Raw genomic sequence first — 23166 nt, forward strand, 5'->3', positions numbered from 1 at the left:
GCAATAGCCTGGAATTGTTGAGCTTTCTTCTTTTTTTTTTTTGGAGTTTTTTTTTTTTCTATATTCTTTGTTTACATTCCAAATGATTTCCCCTTTCCCAAATCCCCCCTCCCCATATGTCCCATACAGGACCCTCTCCATACTTCTTCATGGGACTCATTTGTTATGCGATTTGTGCCTTGGGTATTCAGGGCTTCTGGGTTAATTAATATCCACTTATCAGAGAGATTGCATTCTATGTGTGTGATTGGGTTACCTCACTTAGGATGATATTTTCCAGATCAAACCATTTGCCTAAAAATTTTGTGAGTTCATTGTTTCTAATTGCTGAGTAGTATTCCATTGTGTAAATATACCACATTGTTTGAGTTTTCTTAATCTCCCATGACCAACATCTCAGAAGACACGGATCCCCATCAATGGGGAACAAATTGTTCACACTTGCACACATTTTGACCAGTGTTTGGTGAACCTCGGCCTTAGCAATTACAGATGAAACAAGAAATGTATTTTAAAAGACATCCAGTGACCAGCAAGGAATGCGTGCTTTTAAGTTGCTATTTAGGAATGCTTTTATTCATTGAATGGTTTTTGTTTTTCACAAAGGTAAGAGCAGACTGATACCAGAGGGTTGGTTTTGTTACCTCAGGATTTTTTTCTGTTATGATTTACTCTTTAATATTATTACTTACATTTCTAAATTATGTATTTTACTTAACTCTGAAATCAGTTATTTCATTTTTTTCTTCATATCATGAATATTTTAAAGATAGTCCTTATAAATTTACATCACTTTTTATCTTGTGGCTTTTGAAGTTAATATATTTTAAACTTGAAAATATGGTATAAATCAATAATAGAAGTATCACTGGAGGAGTTTTTATATTTAGGTCTAGCTATTAAAGTGTGTAAGCCTTGAAATTTAAAAAAAAAATTTTCTTAACTTAGTGCTAACAAATGTTCACATTTTCATAAGGTGAATGTGTCCTTGCTGATTTCAAATTTATATTTTCCGAGGTGAGGAAGATTAGGTTCTGATCAGTAAGCAAGATAGGGCATATAAAATATACAGGGAGGCTACCAAGCTCACAGTATGAAATGATCATGACTAGGAACTATAAAGTATATAGGATTGATATGTAATTCACATTCTAAATGTCGCCAGAAAGGTTGAACTGGAAGCTTTATGTCTGCATGAAATTTCCTATATTTTTAATGTATATATAGACTTAATTTTTCTTTGAATATTAAAGTCTACCAATTGCTATAACAAAAAAAAACAAAACCGTCCAAAACCAGCTTCTAGACCTTCACTGGAGTTTCTAGACTGGCGACGTTGTCTTTTCTTTCTCTCCTGGCTTCTCTGCATTCTTAGAGGAGCTGGGAGTCTGTTCCCTTTCTTCTGTGGAAGCTGCAAGTTTTTCCAGGGATTCTATTATTTCGCTTCTCAGCTCATCTTCAGATTCTTCAAATTTTCTGAAATAATATTCAGTCAAGGCCAATGTTACAATGTACAAGCAAATATACGATAGAAAAGCTAGTCTCCTTTTTCATATCTGCTTCCATCTGAGCACTGCGCGTGTCAGACTTTCATCAGATAACATTTTATATCAGTTTGGCTTGGGATGGGAGATTATGTGACTGAATGTGTGTGCAGGTGCAATTGCCTATATCCATTCATGCAACAGCCAGAGAAGGACATGGGGTGTCCAGCTCTATCAACCTACACTAGTCCTTCAAGACAGTGTCCACATTAAAGTTGAAACTAGCCTCCAGCTAAAGCAACAATCCAATTATCTCAACTCACAACCCGGGTTACAGGCATGCAATCATGCCTGTTTTAGGTGGGTGCTGAGATCAAAACTCAGGTCCTTGTGTTTACTCCTATTTAGAAAAATAAAATAAAAAATTACTGTGAAACACTTTTGCACTGGGCTGGGGATGTGGCTCAGCTGGTTGAGCGCTTGCCTCACATGTGTGAAGTCTTAGGTTTAAAACACAGCAATGATTAAAGAGGGTGGCGCATCCCTATGATCCACACAGGATGTGGAGGCAGATTCAGAAGTTCAATATCATCCTTGACTACATAGTATGTTTGAAGCCAACCTCAAAAACCTGAGTCCCTGCTGCAAAAACAGAAGCAAAAACAAAAACAGAAACATTCTTAGACTAGAGCAGCCTCACAGATCTTGTGTGTAGTGTTTTCATGACTGTGGCAAGAGATCATATGACCCAGGCATACTGGTGCAGGCCTTTATTCCCAGAACTCAGGCAAAGGCAGGTAGAGTGAGGCTAGACTGGTCTGCAGAGAATGTTCCAGTACAGCCAGGGTTACCCTGGTAGAAAAACAAAAGAAGGACATGTGAAATGGCTGACCTGCTCCGTATAGGATCGTGTAAGTGCACATCGCAAGGTTCACATGAAGATAAAATCACCTAACTGCATTGCTAGGGCCTAGTCCTATAATTAAGCAATGTGTGGCTATAATTAACCAAGGAAGGAGCCAGAGGAAGACAGAGACAAGATAGTGCGCTTTGGTAACTCTTGGCAACAGATGGCCTTGGAGAAAGGTTCCCCTTCCCTAGGAATGCCAGACTACCGGAGCGACCCTAGAATCGACTGAGAATGCAATGGGAGGTGACAAGGGACAAGAAGCTCAGGGTCAGCCTTCCTGGGAGTCCAGCCCTGGAAGAGATTTGAGCATGTTCAGATTCTTGAGAGAAAGCAGGTACACATGAGATGTGAATGCTGGTCATACACATTTCAGATAAGTTCTAAACCTGTAATAGAAAGATGGAAAATTACATGTTTTGTTTGGGGAAGTGATTAGGCCATGAGTGAAGAGCTCTACTGAACAGGACACAGCCTTTCTAAAGGGAGCCTGCTTGGGTGTTTTTCCATTCCACTCAGCAAGGACAGCTAGACAATGTCTTTGAACCCAGAACTTAGTCCTCACCAGACAACACATTATGACTCCTGGGTGTTTTATATTTACTTCTTCAATCCCAGCAGTAATAATACCCTTTAATGTTAGTCTTAATGTTGGTTTCTTGGGGGGGGGGAGGGGCGCGTGTTCTAAGCTACCCAAATGCTGTGATTCAAACTTCAAATATGAACAAACTCAAGTCTATGCTTATAAATTTCTTGTGGGATTTTTTTTTCTCCAAGTGTGGTGGTTTGAGTGAGAATGACCCTCATAGGTTCATATATTTGAATATTTGGCTTCCAGTTGATAAAATTGTTGAAAAATTAGAAAGTACGGCCTTGTTGGAGGAAGTGTGTGTCACTGAGGGTGGGCACTAAGCTTTCAAAAGCCCACACCAGGCCCAGTCAGTCTTTCTCTCCTCTCTCTCTCTCTCTCTCTCTCTCTCTCTCTCTCTCTCTCTCTCTCTCTCTCTCTCTTTCTCTCTCTCTCTCTTTCTCTCTCTCTCTCTCTCTCTCTCTCTCTCTCTCTCTCTCACTGCTGCCTACAAATTGGAATGTAAGCTCTCAGCTACTGCTCCAGTGACATGCCTGCCTGCCATCTTGTTCCCTTTCATGCGATCACGGACTAAACCTCCGAAGCTGTAAGCTCTGATGCTTCCTTTCATAAGCTGCCTTTACCGTGCCGTTCTATCACTGCTATAGAATAGTATCTCAGACACCAAGACAGGGACGAGACAGATAGGCTACATTGCTGGAATTTTTTCCTAACGCTCCCCCTTGTTTTCCAAAGGTCAGGAATGGAGCAGGACCCCAAGAAAAAAATCAAGAGCATGTTAGATTATTAGACATGAAAGAAACAATACAGAGACAGGAAAGGAAGGAAAAATAACTCTTCAAAATAAGGCCACAAACTGTGGTTAGAAAACACAGGACTAAACCTAGTGGGAAGACATGGTCAACATGGCTTGTTTCAGTGCTAGGAATCAAATGGGGGCTTTGTGCATGTTCTCTACCTGCTCTCTACATGTGCTCTACATGCTCTCTACATGTGCTCTACATGTTCTCTACATGCTCTCTACATGCGCTCTACATGTGTTCTACATGTGCTATACATGCTTTCTACATGTACTCTATGTTCTCTCTACATGTGCTCTACATGTTCTCTACATGTGTTCTACATGTGCTATACATGTGCTATACATGTGTTATACATGTTATACATGCTTTCTACATGTACTCTATGTGCTCTCTACATGTGCTCTACCTGTTCTCTACATGCACTCTACATGCTCTCTACATATGCTCTACATGTGTTCTACATGTGCTATACATGCTTTCTACATGTACTCTATGTGCTCTCTACATATGCTCTACATGTTCTCTACATGTGCTATACTGCCCTCTATATGTGCTCTACATGTTCTCTACATGCTTTATACATGTGTGCTACATGCTCTCTATATGTACTCTACATAGGCTCTACATGTGCTCTACATGCACTCTACACGCTCTCTACGTGCTCTGCCACTGAGCTAGATACCCATCCTTGATTCTTCTTCACTAACAAGGTATATGATAAACTAACTCTCAGTGAGGTTATTCGTGAGGAAGGTGTTGACAAATTTTCATAAAGCAAGTGTGCTTGTGGGTTAATTAATGTGCAACATGCACTTAAAACCTTAGGGGGCTGAGGCTGAGACAGTAGTAGAAGACTTGGCATGCATGTGTGGGATGCTGTGTTTGACTTTCAGTGCTGCCAAATTTCTTATAGGAAGTAACTTTGAAGTGATAAAATAAGAACATATGAATATGAGAAAAAACAAGTAGGTTAGGGGAAAAGTATACATTTGTTAAAATGTAATACCCAATAGATGATACCCAGATTGAAAGTTAAAAGAGTATGTAAGAATTTATCTGTAACATGCATAAATGCACTTTGGGTGTGTCTCTAAAAGCCTCCATAGATAAGAATGCTAAGGAATGGGAAGTTTCTGACCTTTTTAAGGCTAGGTGCTTAGGAGAGGCTTCTGTTCTGTGAGGGGAAGAAACATCAGTTCATGACCTTGAGCTGCCCCACCATAAAGATAAAGCAGTTTTCCTACCCCACTTAAAAGAGCCTCTATGGAAGGAGTAAGATATGGGGATTTTCCCTTTGGGCTTGCAGAAACAACAAAGAAGCAGATGACCTGACACCTGTGAAACAGGATTCTAGGAAAGAAAGCTAGACTGACCCAGATAGAAAGATTTCTAAAGAGTTGACTATTTAGTTGTAGGATCTGGCTTGTAAACAGAGTTCAGAAAATAAAGTTACCTGCTGAGCTAGCAGATTTTTCCCTCCCGTTTATTCACCACAGCCACCCCCACCCATTCTGTCCTTATTAGTATAAACATTAGATCATCTAAATGGTTACATATAAAGTCCTAGGTCACTCCCTAGTGCTGCCAAAAGAAAAAGGAAGCAAAAACTCTATCAATAACAACTATAAAGTTAAGTGGTACCTATAGAAGAAACTTTAATAATAATATTGGAAAATTTCTTTTCAAGAGCCAAGCACATTGAAACATATGTGTTCTCCACTCCTAGGGAAGCTAAATGGGAAGGGTACCTGAGACAATTGGGATACCAGCCTAGCAACAGAGAGAGACTGATCCTGTTTCAAATAAAAGCTGTAAACACATGGAGAGCTATTATTAGGAAGAAGAGGTGAACGGTACCTTTGGAGCAAGATGTACCTCTATGACATCACACCATACAACAGATGGAGGATAAGAGGTGTATTAGTTTGTTAACTGGGGGAGAGGAAGGAGAAAGGAAAGCTGTCTCAGATGGGGACATGAGAGTGTCTTAGTCAGGGTTTCTATTCCTGCACAGACATCATAACCAAGAAGCAAGTTGGGGAGGAAAGGGTTTATTGAGCTTACACTTCCACACTGCTGTTCATCACTAAATGAAGTCAGGACTGGAACTCAAGCAGGTCAGGAAGCAGGAGCTGATGCAGAGGCCATGGGGGGATGTTTCTTACTGGCTTGCTTCCCCTGGCTTGCTCAGCCTGCTCTCATATAGAACGAAAGAGCATCAGCCCAAAGGTGGTACCACCCACAAGGGGCCCTCCCCCCTTGATCACTAATTGAGAAAATGCCCCACATCTGCATCTCATGGAGGCACTTCCTCAACTGAAGCTCCATTCTCTGTGATAACTCCAGCCTGTGTCAAGTTGACACACAAAACTAGCCCGTACATGAGAGTGATACAGACAGGCAGGCAGGCAGGCAGGCAGGCAGACAGACAGACAGACAGACAGACAGACAGACAGACAGGACAGGGAAACAGTCAGGGAAACAGAATGAACAAAGCAGAGCCATCTGGGTGACCACCATGCCAGCACACAATAACAAGAAACAAACACACCCTACCTGGCTGCAGTAGGTGATGACAGAAGCTGCTACCTCTGAGTAGGTGAAAGGCGGGGCTGGAGGGACAGCAAATTTACAACAGCTGTGCTATATTCATGGATATAAAGATCCATAATTGTCACCAATGAGCGAATAATAAAGAAAATGTGGCATATATATATGTGTATACATACATATATGTACACATATATATATGACACAGTTCACCGTTTGCAGGAGTGGTGGGGTGACGGTTGAGGCACAATGCCATGCAGCCTTGCCTGGACTTGATCTTGCTTGTAGCTAAAGATGATATTGAATTCTTGATCCCCCTGCCTTCCTGCCTATAACTCTTAAGTGTTAGGATTATAGATATCTATCTTGGTATGAAACAAGCTTACGATTCAACCCTAAAACAGAAAAAATATCTGCCACACATAGGCACGCATGCACACACGAGCACACAGCAGAGAAGGGGAAAGGCGGACAGAGCCCAAACAAATCCACGTACCATGTAAAGCTTGGTCTCCTTGGCCAGGTCTCTATGGGCTTAGGTCCCTATGGGCCACCCTCTGTCTCACTTGTACAGGACACTACTCACATGTCATCTTCATCTGATCCTGGCTCCAGCTGTTCATCACCCACTCGGATGCCCGTGGCTGTTGCTACCTCTTCCCTGCCTTCCTTAGGAAGCTGTGGTTTTATTATTGCTACTGAAAGAACAGACAAAGATGAAAGTAGACAAATCTATGTACTTGAGGAGAGACATATACCCACAATCCCCCAGTGAATGCCACTCATGATGGCCAAACAAGGAACCACTGAGTATATATACAGCAGATGTATATGTTGTGGTTTGGGTGTGAAATGTCTCCCACAGGCTCATGTGTTTGAACACTCGGGCCAAGTGGGACTACATGGGAAGGCTGTACATACATACATAGTCAGGGCTATACAAAGAAAGCCTGTCTCAAACAAACAAACAAACAAAATGTCACAATAAGGAACAGACAGAAATTTTAACAAACGTGTGATAGGGAAACTTAAGACTTAAGTTCCAGGACAGCTGGGGCTATACAGAGAAACCCTGTCTTGAAAAAACCAAATCCAAAAAACCAAAAAAAAAAAAGAAAAGAAAAAGAAAAACTGTTGTCTCTCTGGTATACATATGTTTCAGACTGTAATATCCTCTGGGATTTTTTTTCCTTTAAGGAGTATATACATATACATACATATATAAGCATATACATACATACACATATATATACATATATGTATATTAGTTTTGACTTTGAACCTGTTTTGTCAGGTATTAGAACAGCCATATCTGCTTGTTTCTTTATTCCTTCTGTGTTCAGAATGAAAATCCATCAGGGCCCCAGCTGTGTGTGCCTGCCTGCTGGATTGACATGACTATCCACCATTCCTCAGAAGTAGAATGTTTTGCCTTGCTGAAGTGCTTTGGATTCTGTGGTATTTTGGAGCCCTCAAATCCATTTCTAACACCCAGGCTGTCTAAAATTCAAATGCTTCCAGCCTCTACTTTAGAAGTGATAGGGCTGTGGGTGAACAGCACTGTGCCTAACCTAGGCTTCATTTCTCCAGAGTGAATGAGTGTCAACATCCTAGGGGAAAAGTTAAACAGTAACATAGATATAAACAGCACTGGGAAAATGTTAAGCAATAACATAGAAAATTATATTTTGATTTAGTGGAAAATAAATCACTTAGTAACGGATCAAAGCTTAAACAAAAGATGAAGTTAATTATGTAGTAACCATTTGTTACTACATAAAATTGTTAATGAAAATATATAATATAGATTAGCCAGGTGTGATGGTTAATTTAATTCCAGCACTCAAGAGGCATAAGAACAGTGTGTGTGTGTGTGTGAGAGAGAGAGATAGATAGATAGATAGATAGATAGAGAAATAGATAGATAGATAGATAGATAGATAGATATAAACAGATAGATAAAATAGATGGATGGATAGATAGATATAAAGAGATAGAGATAGATAGATAGATAGATAGATAGATAGATAGATAGATAGAGATAGACAGACTGACAGACCGACAGAGTGAGAGGTAGAAATATACTATAAATGTACATATAATACAGATATATTGTTTATATAATACATAGCATATAATATATAAGTAGCCATGTGTAATGGTATGTGCCTGTCAACCCTGCTACTCAAGAGGCAGGAGGGTCACTTGTGCCTATAAGCTTGATGTTTTCTTGGACAGTACAGAAAGATACCAACAGGAAAGGGGATGGATATTGCTTTTAAATGGAGACAACTCAGGAGGCAGAGGCAGATGGACCTCTATGAGTTCAAGGCCAGCCAGGTGTATGGAGAAAAGAGTCCCAGGTCATCAGAGCCACACAGTGACACACTGTCTCATTTAAAAAAACAAAAACAAAGTGAACTATACTGGTTTGCATTCTTACTGCCCGTAGGAAATAAGCTCTCTGAATAGCTCTCCGAGCTGAGCAGTGGAGACTGTCACCCCAGAGAGCCAGTCCTTTCCAAGAGTTGTCAGCTTGAAATACTACACAAAGTGATGCCTCTGTCCTTGGAAGGGCATGCCTTGGAACCAGCTTGGTTACAGCAAATCAGACAAGCAAGGCGTGGTCCCAGTTCTCTCTCCAACCTGAAGGTATGACTGGTACCTTTCTGTGTCCATAAAGCAATGACACAGTGGAACCAGGAACCACATACCAGTTTCTCCTTTATCGGCAGACAGCGAGCCACGGCAGGCACATTCTGCTGCCAAAGCACGCGAGGTGCCCGGTACATCCCGCCACCACTGCTTCCCGCTTTCAGGGCTACCTTCCATCACAATAACTTGGCCATCTGAAAAAGAATACTGCATTAGCAAAAATAAAGATACTTCATGAAGCCATCGTTTTTTAACAGCTGAGTCGTACTCCATTGTGTATGTATACCACATTTTCTGTATCCATTCCTCTGTTGAGGGACACCTGGGTTCTTTCCAGCTTCTGGCTATTATAAATAAGGCTGTTATGAACATAGTGGAGCATGTGCCCTTGTTATATGTTGGAGCATCTTCTGGGTATATGCCCAGGAGTGGTATAGCTGGGTCCTCAGGTACTACTATGTCCAATTTTCTGAGGAACAGCAGACTGATTTCCAAAGTGCTTTGATCAGCTTGAAGTCCCACCAGCAATGGAGAAGGGTTCTTTCTCTATATCCTCGCCAGAATTTGCTGTTGCCTGAGATTTTTTTTTCCAGCTTAGCCATTCTGATTGGTGTGAGGTGAAATAGTTTCAGTTTTTATATTTTATTATATTCTATAGCATTCCACACAGAATGTTAGGACCAAGAACATCACATTCCTCATTTTGTTTATAAAGAGGTCAGTGTGTGTGTGTGTGGGTGTGTGTGTGTGTGTGTGTGTGTGTGTGTGTGTGTGTGTGTAAACATTACCACCTTTTTGTTACATGTTGATGAGAGTCATATGTTGCTGTGTAGACTGTGATAAATTTCCATGTGCTCATTTTTTAAGTTGAGTTCATCCTATGTCTTACTGAAGTATAAATCAGCTCATAAACTTACAATAATTCAGCCAGGTAGTGGTGGCGCACACCTTTAACCCCAGCACTTGGGAGGCAGAGGCAGGTGGATTTCTGAGTTCGAGGCCAGCCTGGTCTACAGCATGAATTCCAGGACAGCCAGGGCTACACAGAGAAACCCTGTCTTGAAAAAAAAAAAAAAACCCAAAAAGAAAAAAAGAAAAAAAAAGAAAAGAAAACCTTACAATAACTCATTTCAGTGATACATGCTCATCCCTTGTTACCCAAAGCAGATTGGTAGTCACAGGACACCCAGAGCTATAACATCTGTGCATGCGGGCTGGAGAGATTGCTCAGCAGCTGAAAGCACTCGCTGCTCTTGCAGAGAAGCCAAGTGTGGGTCGCACACAGTGACTTTCCACTCCCTGTAGCTCTGGCTTCAGGGAGACCCTACACCTTCAGCATCCACTGGCACTGCTATTATAATTATATTATCTTTATAATTAAAGATAATAAAAATAAGATATTTTAAAATCTGCATATGATTAAATAGTTTATATGAAATATGTACTATTTGCATAAAACTTATACGTGTCTTCCAACTTAGTTTTCATTGGGGTAGGGGATGAGATAGGATCGCATATAGCTCATGTTAGCTTTGAATTGTCTACAGTAGCTGAGGGTGATCTTCAACTCCTTATCCTCCTGGTCTCCATCTCTACCTTCTAAATGTTGGGGTTACAGCATGCACCACCATACCTAGTTTCTAGCATACTTTATCTTTTTAAGGTTTAATTTTTATTATTTTTAGTAATTCTCTTTACGTGTGAGAGTGTGGGTTTGTGCATGTGGTTACTTGATGAGGCCAGAGGAGGGGTTGGGCCTCCTACAACTAGAATGGTATATAGGGTTCTGAGTTACCATATTTGGGTGCTGGGACTGAACCTGAGTCCTCTGCAACAAGAGCAGCACATACTTGTAGCCACTGAGCCACCTCTCCAGCCTATTCCCTAAGTTTTAAATCAACCCTAGACGACTTACATACAGCACAGCGCACTGTGAATGCTGCATAAATCGTTCTTCTACCGCACCTACCACACAGCTTAGGGAATGTGGCAGAAAAACCTCTGCATGCGTTCACATAGACGAAAGCCTATTTCTCTGAATATTTTTCCATTGTGATTGACTCCAAGGACATTGATAGCTGTCTACTAAATTATTAGCACAGTCTTACATTTTAACCCTTTGTGGGGGCTAGGTATTGAAGAACGAAGGAAGCACAAGGGCTTGGGAGATGGCTCAGTGAGGAAAAACTGCGTGCTGCACAAGCATGACCATCTGGTTGGCTGGGGCTTGAGCCTGGGCGGGACCTTGTACATGCTAGGTCCTTGACGGCCAAGCTGCATACCATTCCTATTCTGTTGTATGACCAGAGTCACCAGCTGCTAGGATAACTAGCACACAAGTCTCAACTTGACACCCATGATGCCCAAGCAGTGCCTTTGTAACATGACTGAGAGGTGCCAACCATGCCAATAAGGTGTGTGCTGCTCTGGTAAGGAAAGCTGTGTCAGGCCCTGGTCCTCCCCTGCTGTGGGCTGATAACTGACCAAAGACTCACCATCCGGCATGGTGGGGCAGGTGGAGGTGACATCAGCTGCTGCCATCATTCTCAGCAGAGTCTGAGGTGCTCTGGCAGCCCACTGCCTCCTGTTCTCTGCAGCAATGATACCCTGAAAGAAACCCTCTGGGTGTAAGAAAACAGCTGATTAGTCCCACTGCAGCCAGTGTCTAACAATGGTACCTAATAGTTTTTAGGGACTGGCCCAGTGTGCTTTCTATTGCTGTGACAATCGCCATAACCAAAACCAACTTCTGGGGTAAAGAAGGGTCTATTTCATCTTCCAGCTCATGGTTCATGAAGGAACCCATGGCAGGAACTGAAGCAGAAGCCATTGAGGGCTGCTTACCAGCTTGCTCCTAGGTTCACAGTCAGCTACCTTTCATATGCCCACCAAGGCCACCTGCCCAGGGATGCCACAGCCCCTAATGGGTGTGGCCCTCCCGCGTCAATAGAGAAATGCCTCATAGACTGGCCTACAGGCCAACCTGATGGAGGCCATTCCTCAGCTGGAGCTCCCTCTCCCCCAGGGGACTCAAGCTGCTGTCGGGTTGGCGGAAGACTAGCTAGTATAGGGACCAACGAGTAGGTTGTTCAAGTCACAGGAGCCACCGCCAGGACCTCGAACAGACCCAACAGAGAAGGCGGAAAGTCAGACAGCTTTCAAAGTTGTTTAGTTGTTGTCATTAATGTTGATTATCCAGTTTAACTAAGGGCTAAGGAAATCCACGAATAGAAAACTGACAGAGAGAAGGTGTGAGAATGGTATCTCACTGTGATTTATTCCCCTAATGAAAATTACATATGGTCGAAAAATATTAGCTGCTATGATTTTATATATGAATGGTATTGCACCATAAAAATGTAAATATGTATATTAAATCAAATACCTATTTATATAATAAAAAAGAACAATGACATAAGAATTCTCATGTGAATCTGTTTTTGCATATGCAATTTCCTCTCTCTCTCTCTCTCTCTCTCTCTCTCTCTCTCTCTCTCTCTCTCTCTCCCTCTCTCTGTCTCTCTATTTCTCTCTCTCTCTCTCTCAACATGGCCGCCTTGATTGGCTCAGAATTCACTGCATTCTTCTCTTCCTGCTTCAGTCTCTCCTGTGCTAGCGTCAGTGTGCCCAGACCCTGAGAGCTGGGACCACAGGTGCGCACTACCACACCAGCCGATGTCAGGTCTGGCTTTGATCGCTTTCCAACTCACATTTTGAGACAGGATCTTTTACTGAAGCTAATAAGATCTTATTAAAAGCTTGCTGGCCAATAACTTTCATGTGCCCTCTTGTCTACACGCATACACACACACACACACACACACACACACACCAGCACTGGGCTTACACACCAATGCTGCCAGAACCAGTTTTTTATGTGTGTACTGGGACCTGAACTCAGATCTTTTATGTTAAGGCAGCAGATATGCTATAGACTGAGCCATTGTCCCAAGTTCCCTTTGATCGTTACCTACACTGGAGAGCCAGGCTTCAGGAGCAAGTCCCCTGAAGGAACGGGGACTTCCCCATCTCCCCAGCCAGGCCTTATCCCAGCAGTGATGATTATTTGGGCTCAGGACTCGCCCATGTCTGCACCTCCTTTTCTTTAATCTTGGCATTTCAGGACAGGGATCAGGTTTCCTTTATCTTTAACTAGCAGTGGCTACATGGGGGAGATCCACAATTGTGATACTTGGTGGACGGAGCAGAGATGTTTCCCCATGAAAATAAAGCAGGGTATTACAGGGAGGGGAAACTGAGGCAAGCCAGGGATGCAAATGTTTGCATGGCTAACTGGCAAGATGAGCAGGATTTGCTGGGTTGTGGAGCAAGAGAAGAAGTTCGAGGTCAGCTAAGAACAACTTAAGGAGACCTTGTCTCAAAATAAACAAACAAACAAACAAACAAAAAGAGGACTAAGACGGGGTGGTGGCGCACGCCTTTAATCCCAGCACTCGTTAGGCAGAGGCAGGAGGATTTCTGTGTTCGAGGCCAGCCTGGTCTACAGAGTGAGTTCTAGGACAGCCAGGGCTACACAGAGAAACCCTGTCTCAAAAAACAAACAAACAAACAAAAACAAAAAAGAGGACCGGCCTGGTATGATCAAACCAACCAGTCTGCTATTTTCAGTCCTTAGTACCTAAGATAAAAAATTAATTTATAAGCTTAATGGAAATAAAAGTCCTGTAACCCAAGAGCACCACATTAACTTCTTGGGTACATTTCTGAGCAAGTAGAGGTGTCTGCTTTCTAGGTAGGGATGAGTGCCTGAGGGGGGAGGCTGCTGTTAGCCTACTGTTGGGCAGTATGGAATTAAATGACCGAGGTGACACAGGGTAAACCACGGGACACCTTAAACAGTCTGGAGAAGGAAGTACCAGGATCTCTTCTGAGGAGTAAACTACAGGAAAGAATAAAGCACATTACCCAGGAGACTGATTGCTTTCCTTATGAAGCAGAACGGGAGCGACTCTGCTTCATAATGCACAGCTCCAGTTACTAAGGGGCTCCGCTGCAGGACATTAACACAGTGGTCATAATGCACAGCTCCAGTTACTAAAGGGCTCCGCTGCAGGACATTAACACAGTGGTCATAATGCACGGCTCCAGTTACTAAGGGGCTCCGCTGCAGGACATTAACACAGTGGTCATAATGCACAGCTCCAGTTACTGAGGGCTCCGCTGCCGGACATTAACAGAGTGGCTTTTTTCAGGCTAGAATGTTGTGATGCTGTAATCAGAACACGCTTCCCTGTTATTCCAGCTTGAAATGCAAATTCACCACCGGGCTCACTTCTAATAACCGCAGTGTTTCCTGCTTTGGGCCGGCAATGAAGCCTGACTGCATAGTGTTTGCTTGGGCGATACTTCAGATTCTGCCTATTTGTGATTACTATAGCAAGTACCATGGCTACAAGCTAAGGTTTTACTGTCTTATTTAAAATTTATGAATCTGTCTGTTTTTTATACTAATTTTCCCAATAAAGTCCATTATGAACCAAAATAAAATAAAATAAAATAAAATAAAATAAAATAAAATAAAGGCAATGCAATAGGGGAAGGCAGAGTTAAAATATAATGAGGGTGCCAGGGAGATGGCTCAGCAGTTAAGATGGCTTACTGTTCCTCCAGAAGACACGAGTTCAGTTCCCAGCACCTGCATCAGGCAGTTCACAACCTCCTGACATTCCAGTGCCAGGGGACCTGCCACCTCTGCCCTCCAGCAGCATCTTCGTGCAAGTGGTGCACATAAACCCATGCAGGCACACACATATAAGAGTCAAGCAACCAATCTTTCTTTTTTAATTATGGGAGGATCATTAATTAAGCACCCTTCACTTAGGCAAGTACTTCTTACATATCATACCTTACTCTCGTTGCTATAGTAACCCTGTGCGGTTACCATTACTGTTCCCCACACCGCAAAAAGGAGAGGGGACTTCAGAACTTGAAAATAACTTGCGAAAGGAGAAATGTCCCTTGACTAGAAACTCCAGTGCCACCTAGGATCCACTGGCTCCAGAACCCTGGGGTTTTTGTCATTTCCAGTGTCAGCACAGTACTCAAGGGTGACAGACCCCTCTACCTAGCAGCAGAAGACATGGAGGCAGCCAAAAAGTTCAGAGGAATCTCTGAGGAGATCCTCTGGGTGTATAGGAGGAACAGTCACCCTGGGGATGGTCTTGCCCTGAAGCAAAGGTCTCTGGGAAAGAGAAGAACATATGCCAAGATTAAGGTACTTGTCACACCTGCCCAGATAGCTGTCCAGAAGACAGTGAGACAGACCCACAAAGATGACACTCCCAGAACTGCTGAAACTGCAAGAGTGGGTGGGACTGCCCAGTGTGTGTAGAAGAAAGGAATGCTGGATGAATGGTGTGGGGGGAATGGGGGAGCCAGTGCCCAGTGGAGAGAGCTGGGAATGGATTGCCAAGGAAAAGCTCTCCTTTCCTCCACTGCTTTCAAGCGAGATGTACCTGCTTCTGGGCCACAGAGTTCTTCAAAGGCTCTGTCTGTATAATCTTCATGCTCCTCCTCACAGCTATACTCCTGAAACTTTGTGCCATCTTCAAAGCTTAAGGTATCACTTAGTTTATCCAGTGCCTAAAGAAATTTCACAATTATTCATGAGCAAGATGCCATATTGGGAGTTAATGCATTAATTTTGTGCCCATATAACAGAGGGGGTTGGATCCCCTGGAACTGGTATTACAGATGACTGTGGGATGTCATGGGACCTGGGAATCAAGCACCTCAGGTCCTCTGGAAGAGCAACCATTGCTCTTAACCACTGAGCCATCTCTCCACAGTCCTTCATTTTCTTCTTAAGCTGGGGCCTCACTGTGCTGTTCACAGTGTTCTAGAATTCCTGGACTCACACAGTCACCCCAGCTCAGCCTCCCCAGTAGTCCACAGCACAGACACCAACCACAACGAACCTCACAACCAAGCGATTAGGTCACTATTGCTCCTCATGTTCCATCACCAACAGGAAACCGTTTACCTTAGTTTCAGTTGTAGTAAGCACAGGCTAAGACAGGAAGAACACCTGGCAGATAAAGTTGTTTGGAGTCCCTTTCCTCATGCCAGTGCCTCACATCATGGAAACCATGTGATGTGCCCCTCCCCAGACCTAGTCTGCTCAGGTCTCATAGCTCAGGGGCCGTCAGAGACCAAATCATTGAGTAAACACTAATGCTCACTCCATGCTACTGGAGTCATCTTGTAGCAAAATGTTTTTAAAAGTACAATGACATAGAAATTGGTAGGACTCAACCCTGAGTGTTATACAGTTAACCTGTTCTGCCACAGAGAACCTGAGAGGGCTGAGGGGGGCACCTCATTAGCCAAATATGTGTGTGTTATATAATATAATTATATATATTACATATTATATATATTATATATAATATCATATAAAGTCTTATCTCTAGCAATAAACACATACAAAATAAGTGTTGAGTGTGATTATTCATAGTTCACTTTTAGTAATCTGAAAGATTAATTCAGAGGAAATATAATGGAAAAAAGAAATCAGTTAATGTTGACACTGACATTTGTTAGAAGTTCTGGTGAAAGTTGAAATTTCAAAAGGTGTTAACATCAAGTAATAAAATGATGTGGTGGTTTGAATATGCTTGGCCCAGGGAGTGATATTAGGAGGTATGGTCTTGTTACAGTAGGTGTTGGAAAAAGTGTATCACTGTGGGGGTGGGCTTTGAGACCCTCCTCTTAGCCTGCCTGAAGACAGCCTTCTCTTGACTACCTCTCAATCAAGATGAAGAACTCTTTGCTCCTTCTCTAGCACCATGTCTGTCTGGATGCTGTCATGCTTCCTGCCTTGATGATAATGGACTGAACCTCTGAACCTGCAAGCCAGCCTTAATTAAATGTTGTCCTTATAAAAGTTGCCTTGGTCATGGTGTCTTTTCACAGCAATGGGAACCCTAACTAAGATAGTCTGGATTTTTTTTTCTGCATGAGATTTACCCATAGGCAGTTGAAGAGTTATTAAAACTAATTAAATCCTATAATAAACATATACTTTCAAGTTACTCAATGTTTTTTTGTTTGTTTGTTTTTGTTTTATTGGTTTTTCGAGACAGGGTTTCTCTGTGTAGCCCTGAGTGTCCTGGAACTCACTCTGTGGACCAGGCTGGCCTCGAACTCAGAAATCCACCTGCCTCTGCCTCCCAAGTGCTGGGATTAAAGGCATGCACCATGACTGCCCAGCTACTTAATGGTTTTTAATTCAGCATATTAACATTATGAGGAAAATAACTCATTTAAGGATATTCTCATTACAGCCTGTGCAGCAGTTTCAGGAACCTGAAGACCAACTCACATTGTCATAGCTGATCATGGCAGCAAGAACATAATGACATACCTCATTCTCTTGGATGGTATCTTCCTCCGAAATACATTTATCTAGGCTGATTTCAAACTTTACCGCTCTCTAGAATAAGCAAGAAAAATGTCTTAGCTTAACAGTTCAAGAAAGCCTTCAAATTACAACTCCAGGTGCCAATTCATGTTGACACCAATTCATGTTGACACCACACATACTTAAGATCATTTAGTATAGCACCACACAATAGGGTTATTCCATAAGACAGTGGGAGTGGCAAATCACACAGACAACCTAGATTGTAAGGCACACAGTAGGACTATTCCATAAGACATTGGGAGTAGGTAATCACACAGACAACCTAGATTGTAAGGCACACAGTAGGACTATTCCATAAGACATTGGGAGTAGGTAATCACACAGACAACCTAGATTGTAAGGCACACAGTAGGACTATTCCATAAGACATTGGGAGCAGGTAATCACACTGGCAACCTGGAGAGTCAAGCATGAACCCCAGTCATCTTTCTAATATGCAAGTAAAAGATAGGAACGTTTAGAGCATAACTTTATAGCTCTGCTTTTGAATTTTACTCTTTTGTGTTCTGAAGCCCAATTTGTTTCAGGTCTCTCTCGATATTCTAAAAGTTTAGAGAAAGACAATTCCATCACCTCATATTGATTATATATTCATGTCTAAATTTGTATTGGTGTATATTTCTATAACTTGATTTCTACATTGAACCTGATGAAACATTTTAGAATAAAAAACATTTATTTTTGCCAGAAAAGTTAATCACAATTTGTGGAAAATGTGGGTAGAGTATCCACTGGGTTAAAATAGTCATGTATTTAACATTGGCATTTTCATGAACAAAAATTGTATAATGTGACAAAATGCTCACTGCTCCAATGAGGTTTAACCCAATCTGATTCAAGAGCATGGTTTTCTTTTGCAGTACTGGAGATCAAATTAGGGTTTTGTACATGTTAGGTGAGTGCTTCACCACTGAGTCCCATCTCAGCGTTAGAATCTAATTTTGACAACAGGATGGGGATGTGTGTGTGTGTGGGGGGGGGGGGGAACCAGACCAGACTGTGCCACTGGGTATGGACCCTGGGCTAGGGGCTTCAGAGAAGGCTGTGAAGGGTCTGGATGGTTGGGGAATTATAATTCTACAAATTCTTCCTGAGCCATCTCTGCCCTCTGTGACCCACACCCCTACACAATGGAGAATACAGTAGACATGGCCCAAAGGATCCGGCCGGCATAGAGCTTCCACTGTCCTGGAGTAAGCTAGATAACACATGAGTCTGCAAATTAACGGCATGATTGCAAGCAAAGTCTTACACGCACAGGGACCATAAACCAGGAAAGCTGGCAAGATGGCTCAGCAGGCAAAGGCACTTGCCATGAATGCCTGGTGACCGAGGACCCCTGGTGGAAGGGGACAATCAGCTCCCAAAAGCTGTCCTCTGACCTCCACATCTATCCTGTAATTCATGCACACCTGTACTAATTACATACATGTATCACACATACATACAACAACAAATCACTTAATTTTTAAAGGAAATAGGTGCTGGTGTTGGTGGCATGTGCCTATGAGCCAAGTGTCCCAGGGCAGACCCAGGAGTATCTGGAGGTGAAGGCCATCTTTATCGACATGGAATCCTATCTCAAACAAAACTGAAGAGAAAGTAGAGGAGCAGGGTGGAAAGCGAGCAGGAGGTGAAAGCAAAGCATGAAGTCACTCGGCATTCGATTTGGGGGCCTGGACGTTGGACCTTAACACAAGAAGGTCCGAGAAAAACACTTTCCACGCAGTGGGAACAGCATGTGTCCCTAGAGTGGCTGTGTGATCCCCAGGTCTCTAACTGAGCTTGTCCAGGACAGAGCTTTTCACTGTCCCTGTCCCTCACAAGAAGTGAGTTTCCAGCCTCCAGCTTCCAGTCGAGAGTACCAAGGACCACACTGAGCTGCCCACCTAAAACAACCGCAATCAACATCAGACGCAAACAGTGAGATGAACCCAGCAACTCCCCTTGCCTATGCTCCAGACAGTTTGCTAGGCTGGGAAACTGTTGTATTTAGAAGACAAGGCTGAGAATGTGGGGTTACCAAGGTCACTAGAGTTTGAAGGACAGAGTCCCAATGAGGAGAGAACCCTGGCACAAGAGAAGCAAGGCTCACACCATGCTGGTGGGAATGTAATGACCACTTTGCTAACAACTGCAGCAGTTTCTTAAACAACTAAATATAGCTGGGGCGAAAGCTCAGTGGGCAAAGGGTTTGTCTTGTGAGCATTGAAGACAGTTTGAGCCACTGTAAGTATTCACAAATAGCTGGGCAAGGTGGCATACCCTGATAATCCCAGTGCTGGGAAGGCACAGACAGATACCTGGGGCTCACAAGTCTAGCAAACTTGGCCAGTCCCCGCCCAATGAAAGACCCTGCCCTAAAAAAAACAAGGAATGACCCTTGAGGTTGCCCTCTGCCCTCCATATACCTGCACACACACATGCCTGTGGACTCACACATGTGCATACACACCAGTCAGGCATGATGGCAAATGACTGAAATTTCAGCTACTCAAGAGGATAAGGCAAGACGATCATGAGTTATTCAGGAAGGCATATAGTGATAGTAAAGCCTTCGTGCCTGGCTTTAAATAAAATGTCTCAGCAAAGCCTTTGCTACGGTTGGGTCAATCAGTAGAGGCTGAGAAATTGTTTTGAGATGGTCTGAACCTTAAAGAAATGTTGTCGTTCCAGAGAATCTGCACTTGGTGCTACGTGAGACCTTGCAGAGGCACCAACCTCCGTCCTAAGACATTCCTGGCAAACCTGGAGCTCTTTTGATTATGGCTAGCCATGGCCAGAAGGGACTGAGATTTGCATGTGCCGTCTGCTCTCTCAGGCAGCAAGGGCAAGATAACTTTGGTAGCTGGAGCCTTTCTCAGCCACAGTTAACCTTATATAATGTTTGAATAAAATAACTGGAGTGAGCTAGCTGGGTGTCAGACTTTTCCAAGAAGACTGAACCCCTCTGCTCCTTTGGAAAATGAAGATTTAGCATCCTGGTGAGTTTCTCTGTTTACTGCAGCACCTATGACCTGTATCAATCAATAAGAAGACAGGAAGATCTTGAGTTTGTGGCCACTCTGGACAATGTAATGAAATCCCGTCTCTTCTAATAAAAATAATCAAACAGCTGAGTGTTAGAGCACTTGCCTAGAATATGTGAGGGTCTGAGTTCGGTTCCTAAAATTGCAAACGTGGGGACATTAAACATAATGCCTACGAAATGATCCGGCCATCCCAGGCCAAGATAGTCACAGCAGAGTAAAAAGAGATGTGTCTATCACTGTAAGCTCTGGCCTTTAGGTCTGGGAGGTGGCTCAGCACGTAAGATCACTTGCTGTCTAAGCAAGAGAACCTGAGTTGAAATTCCCTTTACATAAACGTCTGGGCATGGCTCTGTGTGCCTGCAGATGCAGCACTGGAAAACCGAAACAGGCAATCCTAGAGCTTGTTAATGGCCAGCCTGGCTTGAGTTGTTCAGCTTCAGAACTATCTGCAGACCTTGTCCCAAGGGAATAGTACTGACACTGTACCCTAACATACAAGAGAGCACCCATGATGACATACAATGCCCATGATGGTCCCAGCTGTTGGTAATAGACAAACACTGGAAACTATCTAAATAACCACCTATTGTTGAGTTGACAATAAACTTGGTATATTTATATAGTGGAATACACTCAGCTGTGACAAGGGGTGATAAACTGTATAGTGAGACTTAACACTATTCAATATAACGATGCTTCCTGATGCATGGAAGTAGCCAGCAGACGGAACACCGAGGGATGATAGTATTTATATGCTGTGCTCACATCTACAAAATGCAAACTAATCTATTGTGACAGAAAACGCATGAGCAGTTGCCTAGAGATGATGTAGGAGGGAGACTGCTAGAAACAGAAGAGGGGAACTGACCAAAGAGCATCTGAGCTTTTGAAAAGGTCCTCACATAACTGTGTGACACAGCAGGTCAGATCTGCCCCTAATCCCTGGAGCAGGGCCTCTCACTGGGAAGTTCACAAACCTCTGGCAATAGCCATCTCTACCTGCTTGGAGACTTCTTCCTCGGGTGCATCAGGGCAGGAGGGCAGGTTACTCCTCTTCACCAAATAGGTTCTATGACTGAGGTCTGAATTCTCCTACAATACAGATTACACACAGTCAATGAGATCAGCTCTGAAGCTGCTTACTGAGGTGAGAATTGGGAATTCCAATTTCATTTAAAAAGCACAGAAAGATTATAAGAATGTGCTTTCATTTTAACCCCAGGCGTATGGGTTTGGGGCTGCCTCTAATTGGCTGCAGCAGCTGACCATGACTTGCTTGTGCTCTAGCAGAGGCGTGGTTTTGCCAGCTGCAGATAGTCTCTGTGGTTGTGTGACGCTTGGAATTCTGGGAACTATTCAGAGGGTACATAAATGTGAGAGCCACATAGGCATGGTTATTGGTTGTTTGGGGTTGAGGAGGGGGTTTTGGTTGCAGTTTGTTAATAGTCATGCTCAAAGAAGAAAAAAGAAGAAATAAATTAGATTTAGGGATTCTCATTTTCTCTTTCTCTCTCTCTCTCTCTCTCTCTCTCTCTCTCTCTCTCTCTCTCTCTCTCTCTCTCTCTCTCTCTCTCTCTCTCTCCTTTTTCTCCTATCTAGTGACAGGAGTGAAATCAGGGTGATAAAGGGTGGGAAAAGGAAAAACCCACAAAGTAGCAAAGGCAAGCTACAGCTTACTGCCTGTCACTCTCTGACAGTATGAGGAGCGAGTCACAGACACACAAAGCCCTCTCCATTCCTCCTTTACCTTGGGATTGACTTAGTTTTCACCAAATGCTTCTTTCAAACTTACTAGAAATACCTGCTCCCCTGCCCTGGTCAGCACACATAAGATCCTGCATTTGAGTCCCAGTCCCAAAACATTTTTTAAAGGCAGGAAAAAAGAGGAGGGGAGGATGCCTGCTATTCAACTTTCCTGGACTCAGGTTCCCACCGCAGACCACTGCATGAGGCTGATGATGGTGGCCCAGGACACCATGAACGAAGCTCTGCTCTGGAGATGCCCACCCCTTGCCTCCAGCACAGGCCTCTGTATGGCTCACTTAGAACAGGCCACCAAGCTCAGACCTTCTAAAGTCCACTCCTCTTCTCAGGCCAGTACACACACACACACACACACACACACACACACACGCACGCATGCACGCACCAATTTCTTCCACATAAGCCTGCATCCCATTCGGTTTTCTCATCTTTGCACCTATGAGGCCTGACTTAATCCATTATCCTTCCATACACGTGTGCCTATGAGTGGATCCGCATCTGCTAGAAGATAGATGTGCCAGAGGCATCCTCTTAGCTTGTCTTGTGACAGCTAAGTGACTTGGGAGGAGTTGCTGCATTTTCTGTTATAGGACATAGATCAGGCCCACTGAAATCCCTCTACTTGGGTTCACTTAGACGACTCTGTGCGCATGCACTTGGAGGTAGACGCGGGCTGGAGGAAGTATATCTGCCACAGCACATGGCAGGCCTGTTCCCATAACTACGCAAGGTGAGCTCTGCACAGCCCCACGGGTCTCAGAAAAGGAGCAACCCAGGGATCTGCACATATTCATAGTGTCAGATGCAGGCTGGGTAAGTCATCCACCGAAGACATGGTCATCTGCTGCGATTCTAGAACCCTGAGATACAGAAGGACGAGTTTCCAGTGAAGCACCATCGTGGACCTTTCGCGAATGACGTCAATTGTCTTAGTCT

General features: G+C 43.3%; 1 protein-coding gene across 1 annotated transcript in view; it reads right to left on the reverse strand.

The window, feature by feature from the left end:
* Nucleotides 1-960: 960 nt before the first annotated feature.
* The window catches only part of Nek5 (NIMA related kinase 5), a 44594-nt gene continuing 22388 nt past the window's right edge, over nt 961-23166 (reverse strand). The window contains exons 13-18 of the mRNA XM_052162184.1: nt 17375-17443; nt 15465-15591; nt 11484-11609; nt 9048-9182; nt 6920-7028; nt 961-1476 (exon numbers count right to left, since the gene is read on the reverse strand). Of these exons, the coding sequence (XP_052018144.1) occupies nt 1323-1476; nt 6920-7028; nt 9048-9182; nt 11484-11609; nt 15465-15591; nt 17375-17443 (720 nt within the window). The 3' untranslated portion in view covers nt 961-1322. The remainder of the gene's footprint in view (nt 1477-6919; nt 7029-9047; nt 9183-11483; nt 11610-15464; nt 15592-17374; nt 17444-23166) is intronic.

The sequence above is a fragment of the Apodemus sylvaticus genome, chromosome 18, assembly GCF_947179515.1.
Source record: "Apodemus sylvaticus chromosome 18, mApoSyl1.1, whole genome shotgun sequence".
NCBI lineage: Eukaryota > Metazoa > Chordata > Mammalia > Rodentia > Muridae > Apodemus > Apodemus sylvaticus.